We start from the raw sequence: 12159 nt of genomic DNA on the forward strand, positions 1-12159 counted from the left end.
TTATTGAATGGAGCACGTTGGGAATGGTGGGAGGTGTTTTACCAAGATCATTAATACATGAGTTGGAAAAAAAATTGGATGCTAGCAAGTCAGCTTTATCCTTGGCTGAAACGACAACATAACCATCTGGTTTTGACAGATGTGGGAGCAGAGATGGGCAAAAGTTGTGGCCAATGGCTTTGGCAAGAGACCAGAATGCTCGGCTACCATTATGGCAAGATGCAAGTTTTCAACTCTTAGCCCGTTTAAAATCTAGTTTGGACTGATTAATAACTGCTTTACAATTGTTGCAAGCTTTGGTGTAGGCAGAAAATGAAACTGAAGAATTGGAAACAAGCCAATTACGATATGCAACGTTCTTCTCCTGAAGGGCTTTAGCACATTTATTGGAAAACCAAGGTTTAGATAAAGGACGAGATTTTAAAGTGGAGTGTGGGATAAAGGATTCCATTCCTGGATTCCACTAACACGATCTGAGCAAACGTTGACATCAGAAGTTTTGAAACAGTAATCCGACCAAGGAAAAGAAGAAAAGAAGTCTCGCAGGTCATCCCATTTCATTCTTGTAATGCCAAACAACACGAGGTTGGGAATAGCCATGAGATAAAGGCTACATCGGAGAAGAAACAATTACCAAATTGTTATCTGAGGTGCCTGAAGGATCACTCACTTCAACCGTGTACTTAGAAGGTTGTTTTTGAGAAAAAGATCAAGCGTGTTGGCTTTACGGTTAGGATTGTCTGGTATTCTTGTAGACAAATGAACAATCTGTGCAAGGTCATTAGTAATTGCAAAAGCCTCAGCATCTCGACCAGCTGGGTCTGTGTTACTTGAGAACGGAAGCTAGCTGGAGTTGTGAACATTAAAATCACGAAGGAAAATTACCTCACTGTTATGAAAGTTGGACTGGAGAAAGTCAAGTTGAAAAGAGAGGAAGTCGAAGAGCTCCAAGTAATTAGTGGATTTGGGAGAACGTAGAGACAAATGAATTTGACACAGTGAGGTAGAGAGATTTTAAGCGAGAGAAGATCAAAAAGAGGAGATTCCAAATTACCAAGTCTCTGACAGGGAATATTGGAATGGACATATGCACAAGTACCACCTTTGAAATGAAAGGAAACATACAGCGAATAGTTTGGGCAACTGAGATGAACAGTAGTTGAATCAGCTGATAACTGAGATTCTGTTAGAAAAAGTATATGGGGTTTGGCAGACTGCAAGTGGAAATGGACATCGTTGAGATTAGAATTGACCATGTATATTTGTGAAATGAACTAGGAAGTGTTTGGGAGGTTTAGATCTTTTCGTAGATAAGCTTACTCTATTGGTTTGACAATTCATGGTGTATTCAATAGTAAGAAAAAGTGGGGGGACCTGCTGTATGAAGTAATGAAATTTTTGGATATAGCACACACATGGTAAGAAATACCCAGATCCTTGACATTTTGGCGCACTATAGCCTTAGATGCTGATCGCCATAAAAATCCTAATAACCAACCAACCATCCTTGACATAATGTGGCCTCCACAATGCCCCCCCCCCCCACATAAACACTACTGGACTCCCTCCAGTCACTGTCTGACAGAGTAGAGGTATCAAGATTATCCACTAGCTGATCCGGAAGCCTCCTAGAGAGTTACCAATAGGTTTGGTCTGGTGTACTTACTAGTGGCTGGCCTGCGAACACCCTTTTAGAGCTGTATCCTCGAATGTAAGGAAGATTGGATCTCGCCATGAAGTCCATCATAACCTCAAAAGTCATCAGTTATACTACATGATGGAAGAGATGGAGTAGGGTTGACCGGAACTTAGCTCTGGAGACTAAACATGGGTTCTACTACTTCAAGCCTCCAATAAGCAAAGTGGTGGTATTGCACCGTTCGATGAGAGTCATCTACCAAACAGGCTCATGGAGGTGGAGGAGTTGGCTCTTTGCTAACCATTGTATCCAATGGAATTTAGAAAGTGTCTTTTTGATGAGATTGTGAAATTGTAACAGAGTTCAAGACAATGACAAAGAGAGTATGCGTGGGCACATTTTAGTATCTGGGATCCTCAGGTAGTAATAGCTATTGCCTGGGTTGGGTTACTTTTCTGTGAAAAGATAATCTGGGTTGATTTTGATTTATTGATGGAGAGTCTGAAGCATTTGAGATAGTTTTCAAGGTCACTGAGATTTGCACTGATGATTTGCATTGATATCTGCCACCTTGTCACTTGGGTTGTTTTGGGTTAATATCTCTATATCATCAGCGTAGTATACAATGATCTAATTTTATTCACAGCAGTTGACAACTGTGAATAAAATTCTAGATGTTTTCGAATATATCTTTTCATTATTGATGTAAAAATGAAAATTTGGTTAGAACTGCAAAAAAAAAAAATCTTTAGTTCTGCCAGATAAAGATTACAATATAAGTGCCAGCTTAATTTTTTTTAGTTGCTCAAGAAACTGGGTAATTTCTGTACCAGCCATTGTATGAAATGCAAGAATTTAGACCATTCCTTGATTAACATAGTCATATCATATTGTCTATAAAACTAAGTCATATCTGACTTAGTTTTGTATAATTTCTGCAATTGACTTAGCTATTGACTTAAATTTACACTTTAAATTTTCATATGTTGTCAGAATTATGCTCTTATTATTATTGTTCAATCTATTGTAAATTTCAAGTTTGGAAAGACAAACTAGAAGAACATCAACCAGGAATGACACGTCCACTTAAATACATTCCACATAAAATGAGACAAAGAGAATATGAAAGTGAAGAGCAGTTTATAAGACGAATTCAGAAGATAGCAAATAATGCTTTATTAGAAGCTCAAATAGAACAGGAATTTAATGTTGAAGGTCCTCAGAATAGTCGTGTAATTGCTGGAGATAATCTGTTATGCTGTGGAAGCAAAAGGTATGTATATATTAACATACTTATATACAGAGTATTTCATTACATGTCTGCTGCACTTTCAGGATTGATTTAAGAAGACCAGAAAACAATGAATCAAGCTTATATAAATAAGTCCAGTTCTGAGTGATTAGAAAAACAATGACAATTTGAATTTTTAGAAATTCACACTAGGGTGCATGCTTGCTTATTCTTATTTATTTTTTTTATTATATTTATTAATTTTACATTTGAAAACTACCCAATTTTTAAAATTCAAACGACCATAATTGCTCAGATTTGGACTATGTTTATATGAGCTTTTTTCATTGTTTTCAGGTTCTGAATTGATCATGTGGACAGTACGTCCACAGTTTGGGTTTTTTTTTTTTTTTTTTTTGTATATTTTATATTAAACAAATAAAACCTCATTTAACAGACTATGTGGAGATTTAAGGCCTGTCTGTCAAATCTGATTGCCCAATATTAAACTCAAAATAAATACCTATAGTTGCTGAGATTATTAATTATTAAAATGTTATGGAAAAAGATTTTGTGCTATGAATTAAAAAGAAAATACGTGAATTGTAGTTATGCTGTATTTCACTGCTTTCTAATTGTGGGAAGGGGCACTAGAAGAGCTTGAAATTTTGTAAGCAGTGGAAACTGACTAAAGCTTATTCAGAGAGTGAAAAGATGATGACACCTTTGCTTCAGTTCACTGATATGTGACCACTTTTGCAAGCTAGTAGAAGGTTGCTAGTGAAGAAAATCCTGGTTCTTGTAGTGAAAATATTTTAACTTTATGGTTAATGCTATCAGACTGCTAACCATTCACCAGATCCCTTTTGGATGAAAAGGTTCAGTGAATGCAGTCTGTTAAATTGAGGGTTTATTATGTATGCTCACACAAATACACATGCATTCTCTGTTTGCAGACTCTTTCTTATTGACAACTTCACTCATTTATTGTAGGTACTGATAACTACAAGAAATTGGCAGTGTTTACTTGATAATGCCAAGCGTGTTTATAACTGTTTATTCCAGACAAAAGATCCTTAATTGTTGTGAAAGAAGGAAGGATAATGTATTTTATATGCAATATAAAAATAAATTTTACTTGCTTAATTTTTATATGATTGTCAGAGTGCTTTGCTTTAAAAATGATCACACAAATGATGACACCATGAATGTTGAGGCAGAGGAAATTTTAACTGGGTAATTGTATTTGGTCATATGTTTAGAAAGAGACAATTTAGTTGCAAATATATTTGCTTTTAATCCTATCTACATATATGACACTAGAGCAGAATTTCTCAGAGCAGGAATCATTCACATGTATAAATGGTTAACAAATATATTTCAAGCTCAGAAGTGTACTAGTGTGGAAATTATTAGTGAAGAAAGAAAAAAAAAAAAAGAAAGAAAAAAGAATGATCTTGGCCTAGCACAAATTCACATAGCTGTCATAAAAAAAACGTTTCTTAGTATTATGAGTATGAATTGGTGTTCAGTAGTTGATACTGCCAGCTAGCTACTTATCAGTCATCAGGAGGCTGAATCCAGCTAGCTACTTATCATCCATGAAACATTGAAGTACGTGAAGGTCTGCTCAAATCGGATTTCCACATACCTCAACAGTGATAATAACATTTGCGAATGGGATTGATTAGTTCAGGCACCCTTTGTACTTTTCATTTCCATTTTCACAGACACTTTATTTATTTTACAAACCACACACACACACACACACACATGGAAACATATGCATGCATATAGAGGGTCCACAAATTTTTATTTCATTTTTGAAGGGGGTCCATATATCTCAGTAGTCTGGGAACCAATGGACTAGCTTATATCTACCATAGGCTTCTATGTCCCCTGATAATTTATTTGCATTCCATGCATTTTTATTCTCTGCCACGATTCTCATTAGTTCATCTGACATCCATTTAGGCCTAAATCTTGAACAGTATTATTTAATTGGTATGAAAAGCCTTGTAGCTTTCAAGATTACTTCCTTAAATGCTGCCCATTTAGAATTTGCTGTTGGTAACATCATCAGTTGGTCCCAATATATAGAATTTAAAATTGCTTTTTGGTAACTACCCTTGATGGTAGTTACATCTTTAAGTAAATCCCACATCAGTACACTGTGATCACTGCCATGTGGTGGTTGGTTTAATTTTCTGATTCTTAGTTGTTTTCTTAAAGTTCACTGCAGTCAACTTTAAGAAAACAAAAACCTCCCTTCTCTTTACCCATCATGACAGTTACATCTTTAAGTAAATCCCATATGAATACACTGTGATCACTGCCACCTAGTGGTTCTTTTATCTGCAGATTCTTAATGCATGAATAATCACTACTGATAATGAGATCAAGAGTATTACTCCCTCTGGTTGCCTCTCGCACATGCTGCTTAGAACAGTCATCCAGTAAATCCACAAAAGTCTTGCAAGTGTATGAGTGACAAATCACAAGTTCCAGACAGTATCTGTAAAGTTAAAATCCCCTGTTACAAGACATTCTGATTTACTGGCCCACTCTATTTCTCTGTACTCATTGTAATCATCAGAGTCATTAGGCCTATCATCATCCATTTTCAATCCACTGCAGGATGAAGGCCTCTCCAGCAACTTTCCAGTTCCTTCTGTTTTGAGCACTGGCCATCCATTTACTACCCAAAAACTCATGAATTTCATCTATCCATCTCTGCCTTTGTCTTCCAGGTTTTCTTCTAGCTCCTCTTGGGTACCATTCTGTTATTTTCTTAGTCCATCTGTCACCATGTCTTCGAGCTATGTGTCCTGCCCAAGACCATTTTAGTTCTTTAGTTTTGATAAGAATGTCCTTTACTTGAGTTTGCTGCCTAATCCATGTGTTTCTCTTCTTATCTAACAGTCTGATTCCCAATATAATTCGTTCCATTGACTCCTTTCTGTGACCAGTCTAACTTCTGAAAGCTTCCTCAAGGGCAGCAGTAAACAGCTTCAGAGATATTGTCTCCTTGTCGAACTCCTTTCTCGATTTTAAATTTCCTACTGTCTTTGTCTAGTCTCATAAAGGAGGTAGCACTCTCATATATTTTCTTCAAAATCATAATATATGGGGTATCTATGCCTTGTCTTTCCAGTGCCCGAAACATTGCCTTATGCTATATGGAGTCAAATGCCTTTTCATAATCCACAAATGCCAGGCATAATGGTGTTTTATATTCATTTGCTTTCTCCATTAGCTGTGATATTACATGAAAGTGATCCATAGTTGAGAATCCTGTCCTAAAGCCAGTTGCTCTTTCGATTGATTCTCATCAAGTATACTTTCTAATCTGTTAGTAATGACCCTTGTGAACAACTTGTAGATGTGGGATAGCAAGCTAATTGGTCTATAATTTCCAATTTCTGATTTATCTCCTTTCTTATGCAGCAAAACTATGATTGCATTATTCCACTGCTTAGGCGTCACACCTTTTCTAATGCACTTTGTGAAGAGCCTTGCCAGTTTTTGTGTTATGTCTCTTCCTCCCAATTTTAACAACTCTACAGTAACTTCATCTTCCCCCGGGGCTTTCTGATTCTTCATTTTCTTCAATGCATGTTCTACCTCATCGGGTATGTCGTATGTGTTGCTACTTTGCAATCCATCTTCCCCACTGCTGGCATCATTCCCTCGCTCCTTGTATAATTCTCTATTTGAATTATGTCTTCTGCTATTTGAATTATGCCTTCTCTGCTGTTTATAAGTACACCATCGCTATTCTTCAGTTTCAGTATCATTTGTCTTTCTATATTACTGCTCAGGGCTGCTGATTTAAATCCTTTGTTTTCCCTTAATGTTTGTTCTACTTTTCTTGTGTTAAATCTTATGTCCTCTCTGAGTCTCTTTTTAATGGCTTTGCATAACTCAGTATACTCAATTTTCTCCCTGTCAGTGTTTTTCTTGCTCTTCATTTGTTGTCTTCGGTTCATCATGACAAGTGTTTCTAGACTAATTTTTTCTTCTTTGGATTTCTTTTTTCCTATAGGTTTCTTGGGCTTTATCACTTTCAGAAAGTTGTAGTATTCCTCGTCGATATCTTGGTCCTGAGTAGTCTGCAGAAGCTCAAACTTGTTCTTAAGTTCCAGTACATACTGCTTTTTCTCCTCCTCTGTTATTTCAAAGACCTTTATATTATTTACTCGAGTCAGTTTTTTCCTTTCCTACATCTATATCAAGTGTGCATCTTACCATTCTGTAATCACTTCCAACATTTACCTTATTCAGGATGGTAACATCATTCACAATATATCTTCTGTTAGTGAGGATGAAGTCGATTTCATTAGTTGTTAATCCATTTGGACTCTTCCATGTCCACTTTCTGTTCACCCTTTTCTTGAAAAAAGTGTTCATTACTGACAGTCCTTGAGATTCTGCAAATTCCACAAGTCTTTTGCCTCTTTTATTTCTTTCACCAATTCCAAAATTTCCTATAGTTCCTCTTTCTGTGCTGTTTTGCCTTTTTCCAACTTTAGCATTGAAGTCCCCCATAATAATAATGTAGTGGGTTTTCTGCTCATCTAGAAGACTCAATTTCGGTGTACATTTCTTCAACCTCTTCATCATCATGGCTCGATGTTGGTACATGAATCATTATAATCTTTAGCTTGTACCTCTTAGAAATCTTGAGTATTAGTCTTGACACCCTTGGTGATGATGTACTTTTGAATTCCAAAATGTTGTTTTTAAAATCTTTATGGACCAGAAACCCAACTCCACCTTCACCCCTTTCACTGTTTCCATTGGTGTACAGCAGATTTCCATTTGATAAACTTATAAGTGATTCATTTCTTCTTCTTGTTTCAGCCAAACCAATGATATTCCAATTCACATTTTCTAATTCCTTTTCGAATTCTAATATCCTGTCTTCACCGATGAGTGATCTTACGTTATAACAGGTCAAGTTCAGTTTCCTTGCATGGCAGCCTGGTCGTACCCAGAGATTCTTAGCACCCTCTGCTTCCACTCTGATCCTCTCGCTGCCATAAGAGGGAGAGTGAAAGCTGCTGGGGACTGAGGGCCATTTCTTTTGTCGTGCTGTCATATGCTGGAGGGTTTGGTCTTTTCCTCTTCACGCTGACCAGGCGTCTTGAAGAGAACCACTCTACACGTTCGTTGCCACCTAAGTGACGTAACAGGGCTTACCATCGAGAAGGTGTGCATGAGTGGATTTTAGGGAGGCAGGCCAACCGGACTTTTCCTAAATCTTCTGTAATAGAGAGATATTGGATCCATCAGTGTTTTAGGCTGAGTGTCTGATAACACAGGATACCCATTCCCTTCTCAGCCCCCTATTAGGCCTATAACACTCTCCTACTTTTATTTTCACTTTCCAGTGCCTATGTCACACCAAACTGACAATGTTGCACTGGCCACTCTTGTCAACTGGACGCACTGTCTTAGATTTAATGTGTTTCCTAACTAATGGCATAACCCCTCCTATGCTCTCTGTCCCTTCTGTACACATTGTGCTCTCCAAATTCAAATTCTGCATTCCTTATATCTGTGTAGCACCATGTCTCTGATATCCCAACAATATCCACCTTTGATATCTTGACCGGCACTTCAAATTCACCAAATTTATATACTATGTTCCTAGCATTGGTGTACATGCAAGTATACACCTGCAAGTACATTCAATTATGCACATGTTCTTACTCTTAGTTACTTAAACACAGCCCACATATTTGCTTATTCCATGATGACTCCCAGCAGTTCTAAAAATCCCTGGCACCTTGCTTAGTCACTTGTGTGCCATTAAAATAGATGAAACGAATGAAAAACATTATTTAATTCTAGCATATTAGAATAAAAGTGTAACCTATTAATAGTTAAAAATTACCTCCTCCCCCAGTACACACATATACATCATCTAACTTTGTTAATAATCCATTTCACAGGTCTGAAATAAATATATTTCAGACCTGTGGAATGTTTTTTCCGATAAAAGTGCTTATTCAATTTTAATTTTTTGAAAACCTTTTTCTCCCTCAGTATCTTAGCATAATTTTAATGTAATATGATGAGAAAGAGATCTGTGAAAGGGAAAACGAAAAAAGCGTTTTTTATTAGATAATTTGACAACAACAACAAAAAAAAACCGCTGCAAAAATAATGGTAAAGGTATTTCAGACCTGTTGAATGAAGTGAGATGATTTCCATGGTGGGGGGCTGATTTTAACTTTATGTCTGTCCCCGACATACATTAGAGATACATTCCAGGACTTCTTACGTGAATTGATTTTTATGTAACTTGCCAATGACTAATAAAATATTGCTACTATATCCCTCATTTGCCAAAATTACAAAAACCACATAATATCCTCAGAAGAATGAAGAAAAATAGTTAAACAGTAAATCCCTACTATTCGCCGTCGCTGATTTAATATAAAGCGAAAACTCCATAAAAAACATGAGCATAGCTAAAAATCATCTTTCCTGGTCAAAACAGCACTCAGTGGGGGGGGGGTGACAAAATTGCAAGCATGGATGTTTCCCGCTAATCCTTGTTTAGTATGTGTTATGCACTTGTCATGGAAGGTTTCAATTGAACGGTTTTAATCATTTGCTTTTAAACGATTACAAATATGCTTATAAAAGTGAAAAATCTACCGTTTTGCAGTGTGCCGTTGTAAATAGACTTTTTCAAAGTGCATTAATGGTTAAAAGAAAGTGACTTTATTGTGGACAAGTTCTTTTCTAACCCCTACAAAAATATGGCTACGAATAACAAAGGAATTGTGAAAAGATCAAAGAAGGTGATGACATTAGTGAGTAAAAGTGAGTTATTAGACAAAATTTCTAATGGTGAAAGTGTCTTGTCAGTGGCAAAACATAAAATCAATGAGTCAACAGTACAATCAATCAAGAAATCGTAAGGAAAAAATCCGCTCTAGTGTCCGTGAAAACATGCTAATTGCTTCAAAAAAATGGAAAGGCTTTAAATCTGTGGATAGAAGGCCGAACTCAAAATAAAATTCCGTTAAGTTCACTTATCATTTGTGAAAAGGCAAAACACCTTTATGAACACTTTAGTGAAACTCATGATAGCACTGGTGGGATAAGTTTTTTAGCTAGCAAAGGCTGCTTTGAAAGATTTAAAAATTGATACGGCCTTCATAACATGAAACTTGTAGGAGAGTCTGCATCATCAGATTTCAGGCTGCAGAAAGTTTCCCAAATGAATTAAAAAATAATAATTACGGACAAAGGATATGTTCCCGAAGGGATCCGGAAAAGTTGCCCTCCGCATTTCGCCCACCGCATTTCGTCTCCCACATTTCACCCAGACACATTTTGCCGCCAGTAGATAATGAATAGGCTATAGAAATGTAAATAATACACCTAATTTTTATTATTAATTCTAATTTATTTTGTTTTAATAGAATGAATCAATCAAAGGTAATCAATCAATCAAAGGTAAAGGTAATCAAATCAAAGGTAATCGATCATAGAATAAATGCACATTATTATTGTTTAAAACTCGAAGTTGTATGCAATGCCTCTAAGGTAATCAATCACATTACGATTTTGAAAATCTTGGACTATTCTTTTGATTCTAGCAGAAATTGCAGCATACTTCTTGTTCCATCAGAAAACCACTCCTGGCTACACGCCAATAACTGAAGATTGTTACTAGTGGAAAAAATAAGCATGCGACCCGGGAGCAGTTCGTCCTGAGAATCATACATTAAACACTGTTTAATAGATTTGATAATTGAGAGCTATTAAGTGCTCGATAATTCCTATATTCTATTATATTATAAATCAACAGGGATTACCTTTATTTTAGATATAGGAAGCTTCTTTTCAACTCTCCTAGTCCAACTCGCTAATAATTATTGAGGATGCCGATATCAATTTTGCAGAACAGGTGGGACATCTTCCCCACTGTCAGAACCGTAGTGTTCAGACCATATGGTCTCAACAATGAGCGCTCAAGACTTCTGCCTTCAAACACCATACCTCTGGCAGCAAGGAAACCATTACGTGGATTGGCATAAAATTAGATTTTTGAAGGTCTAAACTGTTTAATAAATATGGACCGATTATTTCTTTTGGTCCTGTAGCTGGACTTTAGAGTTAAATTTAGGGGTCTAATAAAATTGGATATGGGGGGGGGGGATTATTCTCTACATTCCTTAAGTCGGACTAGAACTTTTCGGGTGTCGTGTTCACAGGAATAGAGCAACTCACAATTAATCATTGATATCGCCGTCCTCAAGAATTATTAGCAAGTTGGACTAGGAGAGTTGGAAAAGAAGCTTCCTATATCTAAAATAAAGGTAATCCCTGTTGATTTATAATATAATTAAAAACTGTTGTACATTGCCATCGATAATAATTTCTTGATAATTTTGTGGAATTACTAGGTCCTGGAGATTGCTCGGTAAAGCAGGAGTACTATTGTTGCATAGAACATGACGAATGGTTCGTTTAAGTGAATCGTTTTTAGAAGTAATGCCGTGACATTGGTATGAGCCTCTGCAATAACTGATGCAACAATTTGCTGTGGCCGTTCATTCGTGGTTGTTGCATGTTGCCGTATTTGACCAATCAATTGCAATGCTTCCGACCTTGCAGCTTGAGCTGCATGGTTATGTTTAGTTACGACTTTCACAACTGGGCCTTCCAAACCCTCTGCATTCCTTTGCATCTAAAAAACTTGGTTTTCTCTTTCGCTCTCGGCGTTACTTTTCTTCCAAACAGCTGCTCATTCTGTATAAATCGCAAATCCGCCCTGCCAGTGAATATTGTTCCCACATCTGGGGTGGTGCCCCCAAAACCTCTCTCAGGCTTCTTGATTCCATTCAGAAGAGGGCAGTTAGGTTAATTAATGATTCATCTCTAACAGAGTCTCTCCACTCGTTTTCTCATAGACGCACTGTTTCTGCTGCATGCCTCTTCTACAGATACTTCCATGGGCACTGTTCTTCTGAATTGGCTTCTATAATTCCCGCTCTCTCTTGCAAAACAGTCCGAACATGTGCCGCCACCAGCCAACATCCATTTACTGTCCAACTTCAAACCCACAGAACCAACTTTTCATCTTCCTCATTTATTCATTCAACTGCCGTTTTCTGGAACAACCTTCCTTCATACGTATTTCCTGGAAATTATAATCTACAGAAGTTCAAGTCCAATGTCAACAAATATGTTCTTTCGTCTTCTCAACCTCCAACCCAAGCACGGTACTAAGTACTATAGGTTCTAATACATAAAAGAAAAAGCT

The 12159-nt window shown here is 36.9% G+C and overlaps 1 protein-coding gene across 4 annotated transcripts in view; it reads left to right on the plus strand.

The window, feature by feature from the left end:
• LOC150083152 (coiled-coil domain-containing protein 137-like) overlaps positions 1–12159 on the plus strand; it is a 129236-nt gene that overhangs the window by 57890 nt on the left and 59187 nt on the right. For all 4 annotated transcript variants that reach the window (XM_090377857.1, XM_090377852.1, XM_090377853.1 and 1 more), the window contains exon 3: positions 2678–2912. In XM_090377857.1, the coding sequence (XP_090233983.1) occupies positions 2678–2912 (235 nt within the window). The remainder of the gene's footprint in view (positions 1–2677; positions 2913–12159) is intronic.

Source organism: Mastigoproctus giganteus, chromosome 7 (genome assembly GCF_048544385.1).
Source record: "Mastigoproctus giganteus isolate SK-2022 chromosome 7, ASM4854438v1, whole genome shotgun sequence".
Taxonomy (NCBI): domain Eukaryota; kingdom Metazoa; phylum Arthropoda; class Arachnida; order Uropygi; family Thelyphonidae; genus Mastigoproctus; species Mastigoproctus giganteus.